The 27,715-nt window shown below is 40.6% G+C and overlaps 1 protein-coding gene across 1 annotated transcript in view; it reads right to left on the bottom strand.

Annotated features, from left to right (window-relative positions):
- IL1RAPL2 (interleukin 1 receptor accessory protein like 2) overlaps positions 1-27,715 on the bottom strand; it is a 529,699-nt gene that overhangs the window by 224,727 nt on the left and 277,257 nt on the right. The window contains exons 3-4 of the mRNA XM_077826986.1: positions 21,347-21,533; positions 14,964-15,117 (exon numbers count right to left, since the gene is read on the bottom strand). Coding sequence (XP_077683112.1) covers positions 14,964-15,117; positions 21,347-21,533 — 341 coding nt within the window. The remainder of the gene's footprint in view (positions 1-14,963; positions 15,118-21,346; positions 21,534-27,715) is intronic.

Here is a 27,715-nt window from a genome sequence, read left to right as displayed (position 1 = left end):
CTGCGTGGGAAGAGTCCAGCTGTCCCTTTTGACGCTTGGCTAGGTAAGTTCAAGTTCATGGCTAGGGCTTCTGGCATAAATCCAGAAACACTTGTAAGAAATGGAAAATGAATATTAAAAAGATAATTTACAAAAGAAACCTCAACAAGTATTAATTCAATCAACTTAAATATGTCACAGGAAAGCTCTAATTTTTGGCACTTCCTATATGTTGCTCTAAATAGGCTGTCATTTCTATTACGGCTTGAGAACACAGCTGTGGAATTCATTCCGGGGTCCTTTAGTGCCGTATGTGTCAGCACTCGACCTATTTCTGGCTCTGTTTATTGTCATAAAGAGGAAGATTTCCTTTAGAAAATCAAACTACTGTAAAATGTAATACATCATTTCCATGAAAATGTAGCAGAGGAAATGCATAGAACAATATCTGCACTCAGTAAAGGCCCTTTTAGGTTTGAGGCTCTCAGCAAAAACCTAATTTGGGTAGGTTCTTCTCTGCCCCTCATATTTACTGATCGGCTGTTTCAATGACCACTTAGGGAGATTAGACTCAGAGAAGTGATATAGTCTTGCCATGGAAGTAGACAATGGCAGTAGCAAGGTACAGTGACTCCAGATACAAAAATGCACATTACATATTTCAGTTGTTCATGCTAAAAAGGAATGAGAAGAAAGAATTTCTCTGCTCCCAAGTGTAGCTTGTAGGATTCTTCCTGGAAGTGTGGAATTGTTGCAAAATTTTGCTCATTCATCTGATTCCATTAATTCCCTTTTGATTTTAAAAAAATTTCCGTTTGAGACATTTGTTACGGTTGGGGTCACTAGAAAGTCTCATTGCTCCTCTCTCTTTCTTCTCCCCGCCTGCAACAGTCCTAGGTTCTAACAGATCAGTTTTCTAGGCCTGAAAATTGGTAAACAGCCCTTATCACAAAGAAAACCCAGCATGTTATTCTGCAATAGTAGCCTGAAACACTGCAATAGTACTACACTATGACCGTGGTGAACTGAACCATGCCACAGAGAGAAGGAAAGAAAGAGAGGAAGAGACCATGCATTCAAGAAGAGGCCATGAGATACTGAACAGTAAGTAACTGTAGAACTTTTAGTAGTTTAATGTCAATTCAGTCTGCCTGGTGAGATTTAATGAAGATCTTGAAATGTTTACTCTGATTGGAGCTAGCCAACTTCATAAGCACCAGGGTTTTCTTAATAGAAATGTCTGAATTTTTGAAGATATTAATGATATGGACATATTAGCGAACAACTCCTGGATCCTTGCAGAAGCAACACTACCATTGAAATCACGGGAAATCCAGTTGAAATCCTTGGCAGTTTTGCCTGAGTACGGACACAGGATTTGGCCTCATGCTAGTAGCCAAGGCAAATGGGGTACATGTGACCATTATATACTTGGGCAAAAAACATTTTGGACGGTAGCTTTGCAGTCCATATTATTGATGAAAGAGAGAGTTAGGGCACGGGGAGAAAAATAGTTTGTTCGGTATAAAATTGGTTATAAAGGGGAAAGTGCCAATCTGTTCTCACTGCACTCCTACAGCTCCCAGTGAAGTTAGTGAGGGCGAAACTTAGGCCTCTGGCTGTAAATAGAAGATTCCTTGCCAAGAAAGTAAAATAGATGAAGCACTCACTTGGGATGAGACGGAGGACATGCATTCCATTCCGCACATTAAGAGTGAGTGTTAAATGCTGAGTATGAACTGAAAATTTTCCAAGGCAGGGGAGAAGGGTGAAAGCTGTTCAAAGGGAAGGGAAGATGATGTTCTGGGGTATCCTTGCCTGGGGGCATTTTTGATACCATGTATGATTTGATATATTCAGATACATTCCTAAAGGAGAAAAGTATTCTTTAAAAGGAGAGACAGAAATAAAAAGTTATCCCTGGAAGGGATGGTCTAGCAGCTGTTTCCAGGGATGGGGAATAAACTCCACATGCAGAGAATTCTTCCCATTCCCTTCAACGCTTACAGTGCAAATATGTAACACTCAAAATCGGGAAGGACGATGCAAACCCTGTCTCACCCCTTCAGAGTTCTTACCTTAAAATTTGCGATCTGTCTTATCAGGAAAATTTACTAGTAGCTTAAGGTTTGTTTGAAATATTTTCTGCCTTAACCATGACAACAAACAGCCTGACTCATGTTTGAAATAATAAGATTAAATTAAAGTGCAGAGGCTAATGGCTCCCAACAGTTCTCACTGGCAAAGATCACAGCAGGAAAACAATGCAGGGCACTTATCAGCTCCCAGGAATTAGGTGAAATTGTTAGAGCTGGTCAAAAACTGGAATTTTTGTTCCCATGGGAAAATCTGACATTTCAAAATAGGCTTTTGTTCTGAATCAGCTCAAAGTTTCCTATGAAACGAAAATTCTGAAATTTTTCTATTAAAAACAATTGAAACATTTAATCATGTTGAAACATAACACAAATTTAAAAGAATATATATTATTAGAAGCAAGGGGAAAACGAAGAACAGGGTCAGTCCGTTACTCAGTGAGGGGGCAAAGATAACAACAGAAAATGTAGAAATGGCAGAAGTGCTAAGTGACTTTTTTTGTTTCAGTTTTCACCAAAAAGGTTAGTAGCAACTGGACGTCTAACATGGTGAATGCTAGTGAAAATGAGGTAGGATCTGAGGCTAAAAAAGGGAAAGAACAAGATAAAAATTACTTAAACAAGTCAAATGTCTTCAAGTCACCAGGGCTTGATGCAATGCATCCTAAAACACACAAGGAGCTGACTGAGGAGATCTCTGAGCCATTATCAATTATCTCTGAAAACTCATGGAAGATGGGAGAGATTCCGGAGGATTGGAAGAAGGCAAATATAGTGCCCATCTATAAAAAGGCAATAAGAACAACCCGGGGAATTACAGACCAGTCAGCTTAACCTCAGTACCCAGAAAGATAGTGGAGCAATCAACTTGCAAATACCTAGAAGATAGTAAGGTGGTAAATAACAATCAACATGGATTTGTCAAGGACAAATCATGTCAAACCAACCTAATAGCTTTCATTGACAGGATAACAAGCCTTGTGGATAGGGGGAAGCAGTAGATGTAATATATCTTGACATTAGTAAGGCTTTTGATACTGTCTTGCATGACCTTCTCACAAACAAACTAGGGAAATATAGCCACGATGGAGCTACTATAAGGTGGGTACATAGTTGGTTGGAAAACTGTTCCCAGAGAGTAGTTATCAGTGGTTCACAATCAAGCTGGAAGGGCATATCAAGTGGGGTCCTGCAGCGATCTGTCCTGGTTCTGGTTCTGTTCAATATCATCATCAGTGATTTAAATACTGGCACAGAGGGTACACTTATAAAGTTTGCAAATGAAACCAAGCTGGGAGGCTTTGCAAGTGCTTTGGAGGATAAGACTAAAATTCAATATGAACTTGACAAACTGGAAAAATGGTCTGAAGTAAATAGGATGAAATTCAATAAGGACAAATGCAAAGTACTCCACTTAGGAAAGTATAATCAGTTGCACATGTATAAAATGGGAAATGACTGCCTTGGAAGGAGTACTGCAGAAAGGGATCCGGGGGTTATAGCGGAATACAAGCTAAATATGAGCCAATAGGGTAATGCTGTTGCAAAAAAAGCAAACATCCTTCTGGGATGTATTAGCAGGAGTGTTGTAAGCAAGACACGAGAACTAATTCTTCCACTCTGCGCTGATTAGGCCTCAGTTGGAGTATTGTGTCCAGTTCTGGACACCACATTTCAGGAAAGATGTGGACAAATTGGAGAAAGTCCAGAGGAGAGCAACAAAAATAATTAAAAGTCTAGAAAACATGACCTATAAGGAAAGATAGAAAAAATTGGTTTTGTTTAGTCTGAAGAGAAGAGAAGACAGGGCGGGGGGGTGGGAGGGAGGGAGGACATGATAAGAGGGTTCAAGTACATAAAAAATAGCTACATGGCGGAGGGTGAAAAATTGTTCTTCTTAACCTCTGAGGATAGGACAAGAGACAATGGGCTTACATTGCAGCAAGAAAGGTTTAGGTTAGACATTAGGGAAAAACTTCCTGTCAGGGTAGTTAAGCACTGGAACAAATTGCTGAGGGAGGTTGTGGAATCTCTGTCATTGGAGGTTTTTAAGAACAGGTTAAACAAGCTCCTGTCAGGAATGGTTTAGTTATTACTTAGTCCTGCCTTGAGAGCAGGAGACTGGACTAGGTGACCTGTTGAGGTCCCTTCCAGTCCTACACTTTTATGATTTTATATTTAACATCTACACATACTAAAATTAGTATTTAATATATTGAAGTCAAAATGATATTAATCAAAACAATAGTTGAAATTAAATGAGTTGACATTATCAACATGAAATGAGAAAGTCAAAACAATTAATTTTTATTTTTTCCCCACAAAAAAAATTTCATAGAAATTGACATGTTCCCATGAAATGTTTTAATTTGGACAAAAATGCATTTTTAAATGGAAAATTTTCTTCAAATAACTTTCAGCCAGCTCTAATGATTATGTTATATGTCGATTCTCTTTTCCGTGGTAGCTTTCAACTGGGTTTCATGGGATTTGGGAATGTCCTTTTATAAGTTTAGTTTGAGAAAGAGAAGGAAGAGAGTGGAGAGACAGTCTATGAAAGGTATCATTTGGTAAACTAGCAGTTCTCAGTATTATTATATTATTTCTGGTAGCATCCACAATATGGTAGGTGCTTCTAAATGAAAAAGGTAGACATCAAGGTTGCTAAGTAATTATGTCCTATTCTGCCAATGACAGATTATCTGGATGATGTAATGCTTACAACTTGATCTGCTTCATGGGGAACTTTGGAAGTGGAGTTTCTGTGTTCCACCAAAGTGACTGGTAACCTCTCTGGCTTGTGCAGATTAAAAAAAAAAAAAAACCCCAAAACAAAATGAACAAACCAACCAACCTTTTCAGCAAAGCCTGAAGGAAGAAAAGTGCCAGATCAGTGATGGTGCTTTCCAAACAGACAAGGCTTTATCAGATCTTTTCATTTCCATACAGATTGGAAGCACAGAAGAGACAAAAATTGTGCATGACTAGAGGATAAATCTGTCACATTCTGGGGTGCAATCCAGGCTAGTGAGGGGCTGTCTCACCACTGGCCCTGTAACCCTGGGTGCGTGAAATGCTTTGCTGCTACGGCTCACAGCCTGGATACCAGCAGCCAGCAGACAAGTATGCAGGTCATCCCTGAGCATCTCTTTGCTGTACATTCCTGGAGCAGCAGCTCTGACTCCAGCCGCCCGCCTACAGGACAATGGCCTCACTCTGGCTTACACCAGCCTCGGTTACTCCTAGCTTGATGGTCCCAACACACTCCCAGTCCTGAATTTTCCCAAAACCATCTGCTCTGAAATGTCCAGCCCTTTTCTGGACCGTCCAGAGAAATTATAAGCTTTGTTTGCACCTTTAAAGAGACAAAAGGCTCATTACAGCTTATTAACTTAACTGGAGTAAATACACCCTTCCCTGCAGACACTGAGTTGGTTTATAGTAAAATAAAACACATGTATTAACAACAGGACAAAGGTTAAGTGATGCAAAGTAAAAGAAATAAAAATAGAAATGTCTACAAGCAAATAAAGTGGAAAACATGCATCTAAAAAGTCTAAAACTTAATCTAGCAAGGTATAGGCTTTGTTCAAGATGGTTTCTCTCACCAGTCATTCTTCTTCCCAGCCCTGGCTGACTTTCCCTCAGTCAGGACGTTCCACAGAAGCACAAGGTGCTGACTTCCCTTGTCCTCCTAGGTGAAAGATCTTTGCCTAAGCAGGTTTCTCACCTGCATTCAGTTCCCAGAGACTTCAACCCCTCCTTGATTAAAGGACCCATCTTTCTAAGCCTGCGGGAGCTCTGGCATTTTGTGACCCTCTAAGTGATGGATGCCAAAATGGTCTCCGCTTCTCTCTCTCTCAACGTTCAGTGACCTTGTTTCAAGAGGCAGGATGACCTCATGCTGTTCTTCCCTCCCTGTGGTCTTCCTATCTCCCTGTTGATTTGAATGTAAATGGGGCATCTGCTGTTTTTGGGCACAACTTTGTATAATTTCATTGGTGACAGGTACAGAGCTCCCTTTCCTCCTGCCTGGGTAAAACCTGTTTGTCCTTTTGTTTGGTCAAAGACTATGAAGCATAATACCAATGAATATCCATAATTCCTTATATAGTGTTAATACATATGTTTCACAATTATATTAATCACCAGTGTGTCACAGGCTTACATAAAACATCTCACTCGTTACATGTTGTATACAATATAACTGTATTATATATCAGTTGATTCAATTGCTTATCTCTCAAAGTTCAGATCCCTTGTCTTTATAGCGCAGATAAAGTTTCTCTTCCCTGCTGGGATGTAGATGCCAAGGTGTCTCCTCCCCTGCTTATTAGCTTGATAGCTTTGCTTATCTAATATGTAAATAGCCCTTAATTGTCTCTGCCTGATGACCGGGCTGATCAGACAAACAAATACACATTCCTTTGACTAAGGCAGACCTGTTCACCAAGGCCCCCTAACATGCCTGCTTTAAACACATTTTAGTCATAATTCCAGCACATATCTATAACTTTTAATATACCCTGTACTTACCTCACACAAGAATACCCAAGAAAACTCTGTACATACCTCACACAAGAATATTAATGATCAGTGAGATATGAGATTTCCAGGGATATCTCACATGTTACCGTGTCGATACAGATTATGACAACAGTGCAGTAGGTGTAGTGAGGATGTCAGGGCTGACAAGAGCTGCTGAGACAGAGTAAGGAACTACAAACGGGCCTCCATGTCACAGAGTCCTCAGCATCAGAACAGGCTAATGGGAGACAAGGGAAGAGGGGAAGATACAGGGCTGTTCTCTGGTAGATAGTAGAATTGCAGAGGTGGTTTGGGACCCGACCAATACGCCACATAACAATTATTGTTACACAGAAGGAATGTTACCCACATTTCTTTCTGCATCATACACAGCAAACTGCTTTTGCAGCTCTGTCACATCCTGTGACCCTCTGACACAACAGCAGGTGTCATTTAAACACTAAGAAACGTAATGAGATTTAAAACAATTTAAGCAAAAAACCACAAGCGAACAGTGAATTCAGGCGGAATCATTTCATTCATGTGGAATAATTTGTCATGCAAATTGGTCAAAGCAAATATTGTTGTGGAAATGGCTTTTGGAAACAACTAGCATTTTAAAGGGGGATAAAAAGAGTCTGATGGAGACAGACCTGGGGTTAAAATAAACTCAGAGGAAAAGCTGGTTGGGCAAAGTGGTCTTTTCCTGCCCAGTAATCACTTCTGTCGCAATAATTGATCACTGGCAGCTTATAAAGACCCTTAAATGGTTGCTTTCTGCTGGCCAGTGGGGCAATAATTCATCAATGCAAGTTCACAAATCATGTATTGGTACAGGGAGTACGTCAGACAACTCAAAATCTCCTCCCTTAACATAGTACTTCATGAGAGAGCCTGTTGCAGACAGAGGTCAGAGGCATCTCAGTGAAGATTCAGGTACCACCAAACACAGAAGTGCTGGCTGACCTGCAGGAGAAGTTGATATTCCTCATGATAATAGCACTGTGAGGTGCTATGTCCTTTGCTATGTTACAGTATCGTCTACATGATATATTAGTTCCCAAGGGGTGCATGATATATTACTTACCAAGGGCTGTGCATATTTTAACAGAACCAAAAATATATACCTCCTGGTTTTTCAACCTTATTCCAAACATATAACCTCATGAGTAGCTTTTCAACACAGCAGGCTGGCAGGCACACATGGAAAAAGTGGAGAAGCTACCGGTAAGTGTTACAGGTATATTTTTAAATTGCACATTGCTATAAAATCAGAGACTGAAGAGGTTCCAGGAAAAAAAGAGAGAAGTTCAGGTTGGCTGAATTTTATTTCATATATAGTTTATATTAATGTGCTTTTATTACTTGAGTAATGCATTTGAATGTTAATAGATCCATCTGTATTCCAGATGTAATTTTGACATTACTGGGTATCTATCAATGAATCCTAGTGCATTTATTTTACACTATGTGGGCAAATTCTAATTTTATACTCCAATTAAACTTTGGGGGCTTTTGGTAGATCATTAGGTTTTAGAGACTTCAGAGATCAGAAATTTTTATAAATAAGTCATTTACTAATTCCCCTCTGCATCCACAGTAAAGCTACCAACAAACAATGCAGGAATGCATAAATATGTCTTGCATATATTCTCAGGGTACTTTATGTGAGCAAATTATCAATGGTAAGAGATGATGCTAGAGCAGGGGTGAGCACACTTTTTGGCCCAAGGGCCACATCTGGGTATGGGGTGGGCCATGAATGCTCACGAAATTGGAGGTTGGGGTGTGGGAAGGGCTGAGGGCTCTGCCTGGGGGTGCGGGTTCTGGAGTGGGGCCACAAATGAGGAGTTCAGGGTGTGGGAAGGGGCTCTGGGCTGGCGCAGGGGGTTAGGGTGCGGGAGGGGGTGAAGGCTCTGGCTGGAGGTATGGGCTCTGGGGTGGGGCTGGAGGTGAGGGGTTGGGGGTGCAGGAGGGTGCTCCAGGCTGGGATCAAGGGGTTTGGAGGTTGGGAGGGGGATCAGGGCTGGGGTAGGGGGTTGGGGCATGGGAGGGGGTTAGGGGTGCAGGCTCCAGGTGGCACTTACCTCAAGCAGCTCCCAGAAGCAGTGGCATGTGCCCCGCTCCAGCTCCTAAACGGAGGTGCAGCCAGGTGGCTCTGCATGCCGCCCCATCCACAGGCGCTGCCCCTGCAGCTCCAAATGGCCGTGGTTCCCAGCCAATGGGAGTTGTGGGGGCGGCACTTGGGGCAAGGGCAGCATGCAGAGCCCCCTGGCTGCCCCTATGCATAGGAGCCAGATTAGGGATATGCCACTGCTTCCGGGAGCCTCACGGAGCCACGGCACATGCGGAGAGGGGGCAAGCCCCTGGTTGGATTGCCAGAGCAGGGCAAGCTTTGGACCCTGCTCCCTGGTGGGAGCTCAAGGGCTGGCTTAAAATGTCTGAGGGGCCAGATGTGGCCCCCGGGAGGTAGTTTGCCCACCCCTGTGCTAGAGAGACCTTGGGCCAAATTGAATTCAGTGGAACTTCTTCCATGAATAAGGCTAGCAATATTTGGTCTTGCTCCATTTGAAGAATATAATGAAACTAAGGAGAATTAATGATGGAAATAGCTGAGGTTTGCAGACAAATTACTATTATTAAAACCAAAGCACATGGAAACACAGAGATTTATGTACTGCTAATTGGAGTTGTGTGTTTACAACAAGGGAACATAACTCAATATTAAGTCCTTCTAAGTACATAGTGTCAAAAATATTTTTTGGAATGCATTCTAGGTTGTAGGTGTTTTTTTCCCCCCCAATAGTCCTGCAAAGAGCTCAAAACCTCGGACATGTTTTATCATCCTAATTGCCCTCTCCTAGGACTTGGCCAATTTGTCAATACCCTTCCTATAAGATGACTTCCATAAATTGTGTGCCATGCTCCAGCTATGGTCTCACTAGCCCTTTCTGCAATGCCATTATGACCTATTTTGATTTGTGCTCTGTTTTTCTATTAATATATCCGAGATTCCATTTGCTTTCTCAACTGCATCGAGACATTGCAGTGATGGCTTTCAGCCTCGGTCCATCATTGCTTCAGTGCCTTTTCCTTACTAATATCTTGTAGTAGGTGATCTTGTATGACTAGTTTATGACTAGAGCTATCCACAGGGAAGTAACCAGTGAGTAAAACACCCCTTCTACTCCTAGATGAGCTACTCAGACCTTGAGTCTGGGCCCAGAGGAGTAGGTAAGGACAGGAGTAAGAAGGAACAGTTCCTGAGCTCCCTTGAGCTGAGGGAGTGCATTGGGGGACAGGACGTGTGAGTGGAAGTGGGGGTTCTTTCACTTTTGTCCCTTTCCCCCTTGCTCAGTGGTTTTTCATGTAATCACATCTTAAATATTGTTGCTGCAGTAGCCTCTATACCCTGATTATCCTTTCTTAGTGCACATACAACATTAAAATACTGCTACTGGCTCTTTTAATTTTGCCTACCTTTTCTATGACACAGGATCTTTCCTTCCTGGTACCTCCTCTGCTTGTAGTTACTCTGATGTCAGTTTCTACCATTTTGGGTGCTCACAGTACATCTGCATATGAATGCTATTCTTTATTTCATATTTTTATTACAGTATCGCCAAGAGGAAAATTTCTTATGTTTCTATACCAAGGACCAGAGATCCATTGTGCTAGGTGCCATGCAAAGCCAGAACTGGTCAGGAATTTTTTGTTGGAAAATGGTGATTTGTCATAGTTGAAACTTATCACAAGAAAGGGTCAGTTTCAACTAAACTTTCCTTTGGAAGGTTTCTCAGGTCCAGGATAGAATTTCTGGTCAAAACCAGAGAGAGAGAGAGACTGTTACACTCTAATGCACTCCAGAACAGCAATCCCAATCCATTCATCACAGAGGCCCACCTCAAAACAGCCAAAAGCTCAGGTGAGTGCCTTCATCACTGGAATGTGAGAGACCCAGGTCCCTACTCCGCCTGAATTACAACAGAAGCTCTCAGTTTTTTTCCAAAAAAGTTTTGAAAAAGGTTTCTCCTTTGTCCCGACGCAGAATGAAAACATTTTTGAAATCCTGAAAATTTCAGTGGGACAGGGAAACAGTTTCCCATTCAGCTCTAAGGAAAACACATTTTGTGCCCAGGCCTAATACAAACATGTAAAGACAAGAGAACTCGAGAACTTGTAATCTAAGATACCAACCAGCCTCCAAGAAAAAACTGATATTTTTATTCAGCATGGATGATCCAGTTCAGAAAAGATAAAACCCAACAAGATCCCTCATCCACAGCTATAGGTGTCCCTACTGTTGGTTCTCCGTGGGCCACAATCAGATGACCTTTTTCGTTCCATTGCTGATGTTAGCATCACAGATGTTAGCTGAGACACAAAATGCCTCTATTTTCTTCTGGCCAGTAAGCTGCAGCTGTTTATCTTTCACTTGTCACGGTTATCTATGCCTTGATCATTTCCTGGATGTATTCTCAAAATACCCTCTACTGGGAGCTGTTCCTGAAGATTATTTGGACATCTCAGCTAACACAGACTGTAGCCACCTGCTTGTTAAGTGTAGCAACCTGGTAATGAAATAGTGCAATATTCTTTTGCTATTCTCAGGCAGAGCAACACAAGGGAGGATCAGAAATCTCAGCAATATCTGTCCTCAGAAGATTACTAGAGCAATTTTTGGAATAAAGAGGTTTGAATAAATGTTCATAAAGCAAGCCTCTTTGAACTTCTGGATGCCTCTAAACTTTTAGGTACATAGCTTTTAACCTACACATAGTAAGGGCTACCTGTTCTCATTCTCAGTGCTGACTGAATACCAGAGGAAGGTGGGCATTACTGCATCAAATATGGCCTCCAGGGCCTACTGCCTTCTGTGGTTGCTACACGCACCACTATTTCCTCACCAAGGTCTGTCTGAGCTCTGCATACTGCCTGCCTGTCATAGAAATGTCCATGGCTATAAACAGGGAAGATGTAAATAAAAATAACTACAACAGTCACTAAAGTAGACAACACTTTCAGCTGCAGATGAGAAGATGTACAGGATAATAGAATCGAAGTTAAGCCACTTCTCTCTGCACAGCAGTACAGCTCCTCTTGCATAAGGGAGCCCAGGTGTTGCCTATTTTAATGTCAGGCTAACCCTTTACTCTAATAAAAAATTCCAGATCACCATGTCCTCCAGGTTAGGCCACCAGAGTCTTACAGTTCTGAATCTGTATGGTCAAAAAAGCCCGTGTGCCTGTGATTTCAAAATGCCAGCTCAGGCACGTTGAGAAGCAGCAGAAGTAACATCAGCATTAGAAACACCCCGCAGAGGAAAAAGCATTTGAAAGCAGTAGGTAAGATTTTTCTTTCTCCACGTCTGCAGTATACAGCAGCAGTGAAAATTCTCTTAGGGCTTTGCTTCCAACAGCTATTGCTTTTCTAGTTAGCCTTCAGCTGTATTTACTAACTGTAATTTACATGCAGCAGCAGGTCTGTCTGTCAGTCTGAGCTCAGGTTCTGTCCTCGCCCCTCATAGCATTGTAAATCTATTTTGATGGGAACTCAGCTGGATTCCAGAATTCAATTCCAGGAAGTGGGATAACGTTGCCCACTGTGTCAACCAGCAGCAACCTGTTTCCTAAATGCCTGTCTCTTACAGGTCACTGTTGATTACAGATGGCCTTCAGAACAGGTTAAGTGATAGGAAAGCAGGCTAGAGAACTGGTGGCAAAAGACATGTTCTTGGTCTGATTGAGGCAAATTTCTTATGTTTGTATACCAAGGATTTACTGGAGGTTATTCTTGTCCTTCACTACAACATCTATGAAGTCAGGTCAGAGAACCTGCCCTATCGTCAGAGGCACTGGGCCAGATGGCCTTCTTTCAAAGGGAGAGTTGACTATTTGCTGTTATGAAGAGGTTAACTTGGCAGATAAGATTGCCCAGATCCATGAGAGACTGTCCTGCTCCACTAATATAATGTCAGTCCAGCAGGCAGCAAATGCACTGTCCTTTTTGGATGAGTTGTACCTGGTTTGCTGAAGGAAATTTTAGATTTACTATATGGCCTTCACAGAATTACCTGCAAAATGGACTCTTGTCCTTTATGGTCAGTGAAAAACAGTAGGGAAAGCTGGACTCCATTCATCAGTTTTAGTGGCCACATCACTTAACCATTAGTTAAGTTTCTATTTTGTCTTTGTATTCACTTCAAAATGTATTTCACGGGAGGCGCAATATAAATTAACCTATACCTAAATTAGTCACAGAGGAAGAAGGGTTTCTCAGAACGTTTGCCAGTCACGTATTTTTCTTCAGTCTCCTGGGACAACACTTATAGTCACACTTCAGCATCTTCCAATTATTGCTTCCCCCATGCATCTACTCCCAAGCTTTGGCTTGCTCTGCCTGTAGAATCGGCACTTTGCAGTGCAGTCATGGACACAGACAAATAAACCACTGTCATACTGTTGAAAGATTTTTCCTATGAATTGATACATAAAATCAGTACATATCTCGATACCTCAAAGCTATTTGCATATAAAATCATGAACTGAAAAGAAGAAAAAATGAGTTTTTGTGCAGCACCAAACCATTACATATCTGGCATCACTGATTTTGCATGTACTGAATTGAACCCATTGCTATTATTCATCTAGACAGGTTGCCATTCATACAAATTGGGCAGAGCATTTCAAATATAATATTCCATAGAGAGGGACCCAGGCCAAAAAAATTCAGATTTTGGTCTCAACCCCACTTAAAATTAGGGTTTGACATTATAGATAAAACCCAATATATATTTATAAATTCATGTAAATTGAGATCACTTTTGTTTTGCTGCTATGTTCACAATGCTGATTACATAGATTATTAAGGAATAATAGGTTGCTTGTTGTAAATTGAGGAGAATATACGAATTGCACATCAAATTTCAAGGATAACAATTCCTTGCTTCTCAAGCGTTCTGCAAGCAGGAATGGTACCATATCCCTTACCTACAATTCTTAATACTTCAGGTCATAAACCTTTTATCTGAACAAATAATGAGAGCAAATATTACAACAGGTGCAGGGCAAATAAATTAAAACCTAAAGGACTGCAGATACTGCATAGTGGGCAGATAATGAACAGCTAACAAGGTCTTGCAGATACTAGAGGGGATGGAGAGAGCTGACAAGTCTGTAAGCTAAAGAACATCCACCATGTGGAATTGATACAGGTGTATTTACCTTTATTAGTCACATTCAGTTAGTATTCTGACTGAAGACCAGCATGCTACCTGGTATAGCAACTGCTTCCAAGGAAGGTCATGTGTTTTCATTTGATAGCTTTTGGTTCAGGTTGGTCAAACTGATGATGGTACAGAGATCTGTCCAGGCGCAAAAGCAGACTACAAATAATCATATACTGTGATTTTGACATCCAGTGAAAAAGATTCATTTCAAATAAGGGGCAATGATAACTAATGGGAAATTAATATGCATAAATCATAGTAGCTTCTGAAACTAATAATTTCAACAATGTTATTTTGAAAGCGTGTTAGAAATAGCATCTGGACTAAACAGAGCCTTGTATAAGCAGGTGCAATTCTACTGATTTTGGCAGTGTTTATACCAAGACTGGCTCTGGCTCCATATCCTTCTAAATATTTGCTCAAAAGTTATTGTGTGAAGAACTGGAAGAAAACAATGATTTCAGAAGCTTGCTGATGGCAAATTAATAATGACAGGTACATTATCTAAAAAGGGAAAATGGAAAGGATTCAGGAATGAATGGGTATATAATGCAATCCTACTCTTTCATTCCTGTCCTTACGATCTCTCCTGTGAACACACATGCATGGCATAATAAATGGACACTACTTAGTGAAAGCTTTCTATTATAATATTGCTTTTTAATTTTATTCTCAGAATAGGTGTCCTGAAGTCCTTACTGAAGACCAGACCTCCAACAGAGAATCTGATGACCAGAAATGAATCAGAAGATAAAAGGCATGGAACAATTGTGTACTCTGAACCATAAAGCAGTTACTTATGCTGACTGTTTCTACTGCCTCTTTCTCTGGAGCAACATCTTAATGACTGCTAATTATTTTATTTGCATTTGCAGCCAATATTCCTCCTATTCACCATTAGAGAAGGGCCCAAGTCACACAGTCCAGATCTGGGCCTGAACTCCTCCGAAGTTTTGGGGTGCCAGGATCTAGGTTTTTGTTTTGGCCCTTTTTGTGCCTTTTTATCTTTAAACAACTGGGGCCTGATCTGCATTTCCCATTTAGGGTTGCTTGGGTTCAACCCATACTTCAGTTGCTGTGTGAAGCCATCTTCCCTGCATTTGAGAACTCACGTTATGCAAGAAGTTTCTTACCTGTAACCTTTAACTGAGTTGTTCTTCGTATTAGCTTGCCTTCAAACTTTAGTTCACAAGTATAATTTCCTCCATCTTCTTCCTGGACTTCTTGTATTAAAAGAGTATTTCCTTTCTGAATTACGATGCTTCTCCACATTTTTGGCTTACATTCCTGCACAGAAACATCAGATGCCTAAATTAACCAGCTGGTACGGTAAAGCACCAGTCTGACTGGACAAGTAAACACGTACCTCACACAAATCTCAGTGGAAATACCTTGGCAAAACTGAGGTTTCTTAAAAAAAATCAATTTAATTTTAAGTATGGATATCGGATACAGGATCAGATATGATTTCGAGACAGCATGGAGACTTGAATATTCACCACTTGAAAAACTAGGGTTTATCTGAAGTCATTTTTGTTTAAAATTTAACAGACATGTATATAACAAGCTACAATAATTAATGCTCACTGAACTACATGTGCAGTGTTTTAGACATCATCTACCCAGGGCCAAGTAGAAAAAAAACTCTCTACTTTTTCATCATAAACCATTGTTTTAGTTAAAGATACATTAGTATTTTCCTAAATATACATCCTTGTTCGTGTATTTATATCCTGTGAAATTTGGCTCCAGCCTGAATCTTAACACATAAGGGCTCAGTGTAGATGTACTTAAAAAACAAGAAGAAAATTTGAAGAAAAAAATCCATGTGGCTGGTGCATTTACAGTGGCACAAAAACTCATAGCAGTTCCTGATTAGGTAGAAGGATGGTCCAGCGGACCCTAGAGTAGGACTCATGAGACCTGGGTTCAAGCCCTGGCTCAGCCCCAGATTTCCTGAGACACTTTCACTTAATCTACCCTTTGCCTCAGTACAACAGCAATAAATGGGGATAGTACCTCCTACCTCACAGGAGGGTTGGGAGGACAAAATCCATTAATGATTAGTAGGTGTTCAAATATGACAGTGATAAGACCCTAGAAAGGTTGCTTCAAATGCTTTGTTTGCACTATAACGTGTCAGACCTGTCATTGTTGTAAACATTTGGAAGGATACAATGAGGCCTAAAACAGTGTTTAAATATTCTGTGCCTGAAATTGGATGATACAGTTCTCACTTCACCTCCTTGGAGGTATTGATGATCTACAGGTCCCATTGACTTCACCCCTCACCAGTTGTCATTTGGCCGGACTGGGCCGTATGTCCATATTTTTAATTGTTGTCCTGGTAGGAAGATTTGTAGTGATTCTGAAGTCTTTACATCGGGTCTGGTACTGTATGTGTGATCCAGTAAATGCTAGGCATCGCAATATCTGGTGCTTGATCCACTTCCAGGCTGAAGTACTGTATCATTCCAGCTAGCTAAATTTGACAGTACTTAGTGCTGTTGATCATTTAATACACCTTGGAATAATCAGTGCTAACATGTGGACATAGTCTGATAAGTGCCTCTATAAAGAGGTGCATCAGGGTGATATGTTTGTTCATCTCTCATGGACTTTAATATCCACTCCGCTCAGTCTGCAAACAAAATGATGGGTTGTTTTTGTTCCGTGGCTTCCAGAGTTGCCAACTCAATCTGAACACCCAGTTCGGTAGCCATGGAGCACACAAAGCAACTCAGGAGGGTGCGAAAAAGTGACTTTAAGCCACCTTTGTCTACTCTAATTCTGGGCCTGAACCAGTCCCCCAGAGTAAGTTAGAGCAGCTTGAGGGCTACTGTAACTTGTGTCATCTACTACTGCACTCAAGGAGCCAATATGCCACCTGGGGATTGCTGGGAGACAGTAAAGTCTGGGTCCCTTCTAGGTCATGAGCCTTAAACCAACAGGAGGGAGATGGGATTGAGTAGGAGACATTATACCAACTCTATGACAATGGACAAACTCCCTGGACTTTGGTGGCCATCTATGCCAGCTTTAGGGCCCTTTATGTCAGCGGTGTGGCAAAAAGCAGTGAGAGGACAGCCCAGGATTTGAGCTAAAATTTTAATCAAGTTGTGTTATGGTTTGGCTCTGACAATAATAATAATAATAAAATACAGTTAACACAGAACAGAGTGACATTGGTGGTGCTTCTTTTCCGCTTGAGAAATCATGACAGTTCCATGTTTTGTGTGTCTCAATTTCCAAATAAAATGTAATCAATACACAAGTAGAAAGGTGGATTATCTAACTTCCAGCCTTACAAACTCATACTAGATTCTGAAACCCTCTGCTTTTCAGGCATCATTAATAGCAAAGACTGAGGATGAAATTTTACCCTTAACAGGACAGATCCTGTGCGGTCCCATTGTCCTATCCAAATTTTGCTCCTACTGACACTTGGGCAACCCCATTACATTCTTGGTTGACACTAGTGCAACTCAGTGGTCTCCAGTGGGGTTGCACAGGTGTGAATTAAATGAAATTCAGCCCTGCTCTTGGAATTTAGTTAATAGTTGATAATGCAGGAAAAGGAACTAAATCCAGCTCCCTATCTGCATGCAGAGAACGGCTCTGATGAGCAAGAAAGTGCCATTTTTATATAGATACCTTTCTGAGTGACATTAGATTTTTAGCCCTGTTTAAAGGTGCCCCAAATTTGAACAGACCCTCTGTCCTCGGGTGACAGAACATGAATCTGGTCCAAAGAACATGATCCAGGTCTATCCATCTCTGGTTAAAAAGGACTACAATTCCCAGAATGCACCGGTAAGTGTGTTTCAGTAGGTAACTGCTTTGCATCTTTTCTGTAATGTAGCAGTAAAAGTCCCATGTCTCATAACAGCTTCCAGGGTAAGATTTTTGTTTTTCTTTTTTGAAAAATACCAGAGCGAACAAGACAAACAAAACAAATCACTTTTCTTTGGCAGGATGTTGCTTCACATATTATGTACTTCTAATAAAGAGGGTCACATCATCCTACTGTAATGATTAATGAGGTAGAGGAAACAATGTATGTGTCTGTCCCGGTTGTCTATTCAGAATTGCACTGAGCAGAGAAGTTTGTAACACTCACTTATTAATTATTCAACACTGTTTATCTCCTTGTTTACTTCAAAACATTTCCTATTTTAAAATGATTTACAACTCCCCCAAATTTTAGCTCATTTACATTACTTCTTCCATCTGCTACCCAGCATTTCCAACTCTGAATGGAAAGTTCTGGCTTTTAGTCTGTCCGGATTCATTTTATATGGATTGGTTCACTGTACGGGACTGACACAAGAGCAGAAAGGCAGAAAGTAGAAATCACAAAAATATGCATTTTAAAACCACCACCCCCAAAAAAGTAGTCTTTATATTCTGGAGGAAATTAAACTAGATCCCCTGTCAGACAGATGCTAACTCCCTTTAATAATCAGTCCCCAAGTGTACGATTATTTCTTATTTAAATCAGGTCACATTCTTTTTCTGGTTTGTCTTGATGGGGTAATTTTAACTCTTCCCTTTATTTGCACATTTCTCTCACGAGTCTTTGGCCCTCAGAGTCACTTCAATAACTAGGCTGTTCATTATTGTGCTTCTCTCTTCTTCCCTGAAATTTTTAAGTGGTAGCACCTCAACGACTCTGTTTTTGCAGACTCGTATAACTATTACCTGTCCTTCACCTGTCATTCTAATTGTTTTCATAGCTATTTCTTCAACACAGTCATAGCAAGGAGGTGGTGGGGAGGCAAGAAGGGGTTAGGGCTCTTCTTTCTAGATACATCTTTTTTTCTCCTCCAGTTTATTTTTCCATGAGAGTAATTCTATTCTTAAGTCTTGTTCATTCAATCATGTCTTGACACCTGCATTTATCTAAAAAAATCCTTTATTCATGTTGTCAAAACAGTTATTTAGGCCTGATGGTGCTTTGGAAAGAAAGTCACATTGACATTAATGTGTAATTCTTTAAAACAGGCATTTCATTAGTATAATTTCTGCTATAAATGAAACTTACACTTTTAATAATAATAATTTTGTTAGTATTTTTCCTAGAGAGTTTGGGTGTAGAAATATAGTCATGCTTAATTCTATTAAGGACACGCTCAAATTGCATTAGGTAGCTTGTTACTATTAATGCACCCAATTCTGTAATCCCTCCACATGTAGACCTCCTACTGAGGTCAATGAGAAGTCTGCTCATGGCAAGCTTGTAGCATTGGATCTGCTGTCTCACAGTAGACCAGTGCCCACAAGCCCAAATTCCCTGACCTTCAAGGGACAACAGTCACTGGAAGGTTCTATCATGATCACAAGCTTTTCTGGTGGGAGTTGTGTCCAGCTCTCCTTAAGCAAAAGGAAGGGGAAGAATCCTGGGGGAACACCTTGGCTTTGACTATCATCTTCATATTTTGGAAAACATTCACTGTCCAGGTGTATCATGAGTATGGGCAAAGTATTCAGCACAGTGGCCTTTGCCCTACCTGGATCTAAGGCAGGTGAGAAGGTGATTGATAGTATGTGTGTATCTATATCTCCATAATGACAGGTTTCAGAGTAGCAGCCGTGTTAGTCTGTATTCGCAAAAAGAAAAGGAGGACTTGTGGCACCTTAGAGACTAACCAATTTTGTTAGTCTCTAAGGTGCCACAAGTACTCCTTTTCTTATATCTCCATAGTGAGTCCAGCCTTGTATGTTAACTGGCTTGATCCTTTCAATCTCTCTCTAAGTCTGAAATCACACACCCTCTTTAGAAACTTCAGGTCAGGCCCTCAAGTGATACAAGTCACCACAATTCTATTGACTTCAGTGGAGATGCAGAGGGCGTAGAGATTATGGGCTAAATTCTATAAGCTCTTTGGAGCAGGGGCTATCTTTTTGTTATGTGCTTGTACAACGTTTAGCACAAAGGGCACCTGGTCTATGACTGGAGCGCCTAGGTGCTGCCGTAGTACAAATAATAAATAGGAATAAAAATATTCTGAAATCAAAGGGATGTAGCAGAGACACAAGTCTTCTCTAGACTCTGGCCCTCAACCTTTCTTTAGACTAGAGTGAGAAAAGAGAATGTCTATGCCAGCTAGTGCCATAATTCTCTTTGGAGTGTTTTTCAACAACCTCTGCCACAAATGGGTTTGAAGGCATAACCTGCCCTACATATATCACGCATAATACGACATTAACATTGGAATCCCCAGTGACTGAACCCTTCTGACTTTTTTTAGGTCTGTTACAGATGATGTATGTGGGGTCTAAGAAGTGAAGATCCTGCTATCCAATCTGCATTTGTTAGCACATTTATTAAAGGACACTTATCATTAAGTATGAATAAGGAGGACGACGGAGGAGGTTATTCCAGTAATGTCTCTTTTTCTTAGCAAAGCAGACTAAAAGTCCATTTTGATTGTCTTGCGGCTGCACTGTTATCTTCAAAATATAATATCAGTTCTGGTCAATTTAATCATTGTGACAACTCAGTCAGCTGTCAGACTGAAAGCCGGTGCTATATAATCTATGTGTTGGACACAGAAGACATGTACATGTGTGAAAAGAAAATAAATGAAAGTTCTGTTCCCATTTCTGGCCAGTACAATTCCTCACTGATTTTGGTTTGCACTTTTCTTGCATTCATTTTCCTGGAGTGTTTTAAGAGTAACTGCTGAGGATTATGTCTGTCAGATAATTTCTGCAAAGTGAACTTACACAATGATAATGCCTTCTTCAGTCTTTTGGTATTCAGCAGGTATATGGGTAGGACATGAGACTTCTGCCCATACACTTTCTTTTCTGTACAATTTCATACTTTACTAAATATGCATATTTCATGTGTAAACAGCTCTAAACATATCTGCCCATATAACGGGGTGGGGGGGGGGAAGCTTTCATGGCTTTTATATGAGTTACAGTACATGTTTTGTCAGTGTAAATTGGAATATCCAAGACTTTGTAAAAATGAAAATAGAGTGACAACTTTTTTGTAATTGTTATTTTCTGATGCACCTGTGCATCTGGCAAGTCAAAACTCAGCGCATCTCAAAATGTATTATGTATACACAGCGCTCACACACACTCTACATGGTGGTGCTGATGGCATGTAAAACAGTGTTGCCTCCAGCTGGGTTGATTGCAATATTCAGAAATGGCAGAGTTCCTCCAGTGCAGAAGCTGTGGTGGGGGTGGGGGGGGCGGGTGGGGGAGGCTGTGGAACATCTGAGCTTGTATTCCAGTTGTTAGAGCAGGGTTTTTTTAAGTTCCTAAAGTAGGGAAGACCCTTCACAGATATGGAGCTGCTGTCGGTCACTGGCCAGGCTGGATAATTTTGCACCAATAAAGATAAACCCTGTGCATCAGAACTGTCAGGCTTTGGTTGGTCCTTCAGAGCAGTCACTCATCACTTGACGCACAAAAAGTTCATAACTGGATGCAAGACTGAAAACAAAGAAAGTAACTGTATATATTCAACAAAATGCTAATTAGATAGCCATGTTACCTTGTACCATACTACTTCTGGCTCTTGATGTGATGTTTTATAATCCTCAATATCAGGGCAGGAGATTATCTTTCTTTTCGTGACTTCTGATTTTTCCAAATATCGGATCTGGCTGTTGTAGCAAAGCCCAGATTCATTCTCAGCCACTGTCAAGGACATTGACACCTTCATGCAATAGGTGGAGTTTCTGCAAGAACAGAGAAGAGTTTTACACTGATAGCTTAGTTTTTACCACATCTGTTTCAAAAGTATCGGCTTTGTCATCAAGATCTCACCTTCATGATTCAGGAACACACTCAAATAAGTCACTGTAATGTTATGCAATTCAGGTGTTAAGAAAATATTAAAGAGATGCAAATTAAATATGAAGCATCACACAGAACTTACATTCGCCAAGGCAATTTCTTTTATCGAGCTCAGTGGCATAATTGTAGTGATCCTCATTACCAGATAAGAGAAGAATGTTCAACTCCCAGAACTGGTTTCAGCTCCCCAGCAGGAGTTACTGTGCTATTAACTAGAGGAAGGGGAGTATATGTAGGTAGTATAATTGTTCAGAGATCTGAGAGGCACTGAAGACCATGAAAAGAAGTCCCATCCCACTTGAGCTCCTTCAATGGTAAGGGTGCAGGGCCTCAAGGTTTGGAGCAAAAGAATTTATATGTATTATCTGCAAGCACCTCTAAAATGAAGGCTAGCACAGCCTCAAAAGTGGGTGGAGGAGGCATAACCAGGCAACTGAGGGACATGCTAATCAGCACACCCCCTTTCAGGCAGCTTTCACTGGAACATCTCCTATAGATCCCAGAGACACCACCTCCCTTCCCCTCAGGGTGACTCCAACCTAGAGTACACTGGGATGCAATTTGCTCTCCTCTGAGTCAGTGGTACTAAATCATGCATAAAATGCAGGAATAATTCCTTCCACTGAAGGAATGATTGGTGAAAGTCTATGGCAAGAGGTCAGACCGGACAGAGATAGTGGTCCCTTCTGGCATTAAATCTATGATCCTACAATTATAATTTCCAAAAAAAAACAGAGAGGGTGAAGTCCAGGAAAGTGTGCACGAGTGAAATCCAACTGTTCTTGTTTTTCTTGCTGTCAGTCCAGAATAAATGTTAATGACCAAGCTACATGCTTCCTGAATATGAAAATCAGGTTAAAATGGAAATGCTTATAGACTCACAACTTTAACAGAGTTAGCAGCTACCACAATAACAACGCATGCTGATATTTATCACGGTGTTACTGTCAAGCATTTACAGTTTGTGCAAGAGTGGTGCAACTCAGACTGTCAGATTCTGGTTTTCATTAGAAGGGATGGGAAACACAGTCCTTTAAGAACAGACTACAAATTACGACAGACATTATAATGAGGGCTCTGTTTCACATCATGCATCACTTTGTCACTTTAAGTTTTCCAGAATCAAAGAGGTCTGGGGTAAGACTGATACACTGCCTGGCTACAATATCACGGGGAGTGCTGGAGAGTTCCCGCTGAAGAAATTACCGCTTTGCTTCAGTATTCTTCTGCGGCGACTGTGTTTCAGATTGTTTTAGCTGGTACAAAATAGAGGGCAGCACTGCAAATACATTTTGCCCCATTCTCCTGGGGAATGATCAATGACCACATGGTCAAACCTCTGACACTGACATCAAGATGATGAATCCTCAAATTAGACTTATGAGGAGTTTCAACTGAAAAAAGACAAATACCAGTTTATCCCATTGCAAATCTTTTGTTGCACATCATTATGGTAATAAAATGTCACATGGAACAGCACGTGTGGAGCCTGCAGCTAGAAATATACTAAAGACGTGTCACTGCGTTTTCCCTCTGACAGAGGCTTTTTAATTTTTGTTGTTGTTTTATTTAATCTAAAGTATAGTTGTCAGAGCTGAAAAATAAACATTTTGGGAGGGGTTTTGAAAAGTCCCTGTGCAACTTAACAATAAAAATCAATTTTCTCCTAAAACATGTCTGTGTTTTTGAAAATTTCACCCTTTGTTCCTTGCATGGGGGAAAAATAATTATTTAAAGCTGAAGTTTGAAGCATATTTTGACGGAGCACTAAAAACCCACACAACAGCAGTGCATTTACTTTACCACTGATGCATGTATATAATTAGCAGCATTAAGCAATTGGTAATTATTAACTTACCTGGATGATTACACATATTCTTGATTACAAGACAGGTCACATACCCAGTAGAAATTATCAAGGCTCGTAAAGATAATGACTTTGGGGTTGTTATTCATTATTTGATATAATTTAATAGTGCTATATTTTCTGCTAACAATCTTTCATTATTTAGATTACATTTTGAACAGGGCCTGAGGCTAATTCTATTTAAAATGCTTACTCCCTAAAAATGTAACATTCCTTTCACTAGTTACAATCGAATTGATCAGAGTTGAGGAAACTGACTGACTGGTGAGCAACATCACTTAAAAAAAACCAAAAACCTGCCAGAATAAGTCTATTCAAGCTCATGATAAATAAAGTCTTTACTAAGCCAACAACAATAGGCTTGAGAACTGGATGAACTATCTACCACTGGCTGCATGTGACTTGGTCTCTTTTCCTTGAGGATATTGATAGACTGGCCAATGTTATCCCTATATTTATTACCTCCGTTTTCCTTCTTTAAAAATAATGACGAATCTCATTCATTTGTATTATAGAAAGGAGGAACTTCTCCCAATACAATATAATGAAAACAAAGGTGGGCTGGTTGCACTGGGCCCCAAGCATGGAGGGAATAGGGGAGGAAGGTTACATATAAAGAGTAAATAGGGGAGGAATGTACTTGCAAAGAACACAGAAAAGTAACAAATAATCACTATTTTAGTGTTGCTATAGCAGATAAATGAAATTGACAAAATCATTTGTTTTCCACTGTGGATGGGGAGCTGGCTAGATGAAGGTTTGTAGACATGACCTTGAAAATAGATTAGTTTAGCAGGGAGTTTGCAAGTCAGTAGAAACAGTTGTTGATCAAGTACAACTCAAATGATCTTAGACCTTAATGGGATTTCAGAGCACTCATTTAATAGACAAGAGGTAGGCTCAGCATAGAGAACATTTCTGGAAGAAAATAAACTTGAGACCTTGAAAACGCATCTTCTAAAGCATTATCACTTCTTAAAGGGTCTCAAGCTGCTCACTCTCCCATTGGGTTGACCTCCACAGGTTTCAGTTTCTTTAAGAAGAGAAAGCACTACTAACAAGGAAGGGGAGAAGAAAGAGGAGGAAAAGACAGACCTTCTTTTTGCAAGGAGAAAGGATTTGAAAGTCTTAACATATTGGCACCAGAGGTTGTGATTCCCCATCTCAAAGTACTACTGTACTAATGTTTCCGCTCTCTAGACTGGAGAAGTGCACAGCTCAACAGTTTTGCTTTGCAGGAGTTTGTAAAACTATTTCCTTCTATCACAGTGTCTAGGTCTTTGCAATCCTCATACCAAATTTTGCTTTGAATTATGGATTCAAACAAACTCAGAATCCAAAAGAAAACCATGGCCAAAACAGCAGCAGTGGTGGATTAGCTACAGGGCCAATGGGGCCCATGTAGAGGGGCCCCGGCCAATTGGGAGCCCCTGGAAAAATGGGCACCCCTTCTTCCCCGACCCACTCTGCCTGCCTAGTGCTCCTGCTGTTTTTTTAATTTCATTATCATTGCAGAGCTATAGGTTGGTCACATATCCAAGGGCAGATGCAATTGTGAATACCACGAGGGGATTCATGGAAGCTGTGCCCAAGAAAGAACACAAGAACCAGGCTTCTAATGGAATGCAACATGCTGCCTGCTCATTTTAACGGCTGAACTCTATTAAATCTATGGCACTTTCATTGGCTCATTGTAACACTAATAGCAGCTATGTGCAGTTCAGCCTCCTGAGTCCATTCCCTTTAACTGAGTCTCCACAACTTGGGAACTTAGCAGCTTCTGACTTATAAAGAATACCAACCCATCATCTAGCTCTCTCTGAAAATCAAGAGCACTTGTTCTGCTAACAACTATCTGCAGGAAATTGCTTCCTTTACCAGACCCTGACAGTTTCCTGTTTTCCACTCTAGTCATTACCGGGAGAACTATCCAGGTAATCAATAAATTCCAGAGTCTGAATTTATGTTGCCATTATTTGCAATACAAGCCCAACGTTACTTAATGGTTTCATGTGTGTCTGCAGGTGGTGTCTCAAGTTATTCTACACCAGTTCCATGAGGTTATAGTCTTCTGATCTGTTAGAGAAAAACATATAATTTACTATCATCATACAATTCTGAACACAGGTATTGTATATTTCCTCGATTGGAAAAGTGTTTAATGTATGATATTATTAACTCTATGGGAGTCTTCACTAGGTTAGCACCTTATTCTTCTATGAGCCCTGCTGTGGCGTGTTTTGGGTCATTGCCTGCAGAAGATACCGACCATGCAAATCACACTTGGATTTGTATTTTCAAAGTTCTTGGATGTGCAAGCCCTTCTTTCTCCCCAGAGTGTGATGCACATTGACTCCTTCAAGTTAAAAGGCAATACCTGCAAGAGAAAAAATTTAGTAGACACTTGACATCACTGTAGTTGTCTATTGAACCATAAACAAAGAATACATATTCCTTCTGTTCCTCAGTGTATGTTACCTTGGCTTGGCACAACTCCAGCCATTTCTGCAGAAGAGTTTGCTGTTTCTTTTACTGTTGTAATTCCAATCCCAACTCCTATATCAAAAACCCAGATGCTACTTGGCTCATCATGTTCATCCTCTAATGTCTGAATGGCCCTCAGGATCTCACTAGTAAAAACAAAAACAGTTTAGAAACATTATCACAGAAAATTAGGTGCAGCATGTTATAGTTGCATCATGTTACAAGTCCATTTTACCATACCTTGTGTATTTTCTGATATTTCCTTTCCAGGGGTCCTCCAATAAACAGCTGTGGCCTTAATCCAGAGTGAAACACCATGCAAATTCCTATTCCTTCAAGCAGAAGAACTATTTGTGTTATGCTTATCTCAGCATTCCTTAGGTTTCTCCATTCTCCTGCACTGTTCCCTGGTAAGCTGTTCTCATTACACCATATGGTTGCTGTCATATGCACTGGATTCTGAAGTCAGAGGCAGATTCATCTTGAAAAAAAACACTGTCCCAGTAGCCTATGTTTTAACATGCAGAAAGGATGTACCATTGGCCAAATACCAACAAGAAGAAACTTGTCCTGGGCAAAGTCACTACAGGCCAACATAAAAGAGGAGTACGAATTGTGGTTTGGTTTCAAGATACCCAGAGACATCTCCACAGACGAACAGTCAGGAATACACGTTCTTAACAATGGCATCTAAGAGAGTAGTCTGCTCCTCATCATGCCCTCATTCATGTCATTAAGCAGAATGGATATTTTTTGGATTGAACAACTAATGCTTCTGAATTTTCTGAAGGCCCAGTATATTGGTCAAGGTTGATCTGTTACACATTAGTTTAACTTATCCTCATCTGTCCAGTGTTTAGATAGATTAGATCCCAAGCTAGGTTTCAGCAAATGCTCTCTTCAGAGGACATCGGCACACATTGGAGGGTAGACGACATCTAATGTAATCATTGACATGGGCACTCTCAAGAAGACCAAAAAACATGATGACAGGATTCCCCAGTAGCAGACTGTCTTCAAGTCTCCCCACAGTAGGAAGTACAAGGAGCCAGTTTTCACCTTTATTATCTCCAGAGGAACTGACTGGCTCTACTGATCCGTTCACCTCAATAGGAGCTGTCTACCTGTCTTCTCCAGAAAGAAGATACCACCCCCCCTCACCAAAATCACATAAATAAGGACTGCTCAGCATTAGATAGAGATAAAAACGAAGTCTTTTTCTCCTTTGGTAATGTTACTACTGCAATTGTCCTTTCAGACAGGTAACAATCTCTGAAAGCATTAAAACTTCTAAAAACAAGGTAAATTGTAAATACAAGATGAGATTATACAGAATGCAGCAAACTGCAGGAGTTGACTAGGAACATCAAAACTTCTATACTTTATCCGAGGTCTGAGTCCAACATTTTTTCTCTCACAGTAGCCGGCTTCAGAGGAAGAAATTCTGCAATAGGCGGCATATGCTCCCAGGGGAAATTTCCTCATAGCCACCAATAGCTAGAGGTTGACTTATGTCACGAAGCTTGAGAGCTTACATGCCTTCCAAAGCTTTTATTCATTTATGTTTTAATATTTACCATAAGATCTCTGGATATTTTTGTTAAAATACATTCTGTGCTAGAAGAGCTACATTTCAGGAATAGCATGAAACTAAGGCCCTGAAACAACCACCCCCAGGAGATCCCCCCTCCAATAATGTGATTTTTAATAAGC

The sequence above is a fragment of the Eretmochelys imbricata genome, chromosome 9 (assembly GCF_965152235.1).
Source record: "Eretmochelys imbricata isolate rEreImb1 chromosome 9, rEreImb1.hap1, whole genome shotgun sequence".
Classification (NCBI taxonomy): Eukaryota; Metazoa; Chordata; order Testudines; family Cheloniidae; genus Eretmochelys; species Eretmochelys imbricata.
The sequence above is the reverse complement of the archived record's forward strand: the minus strand, read 5'-3'. Positions and strand labels throughout refer to the sequence as shown.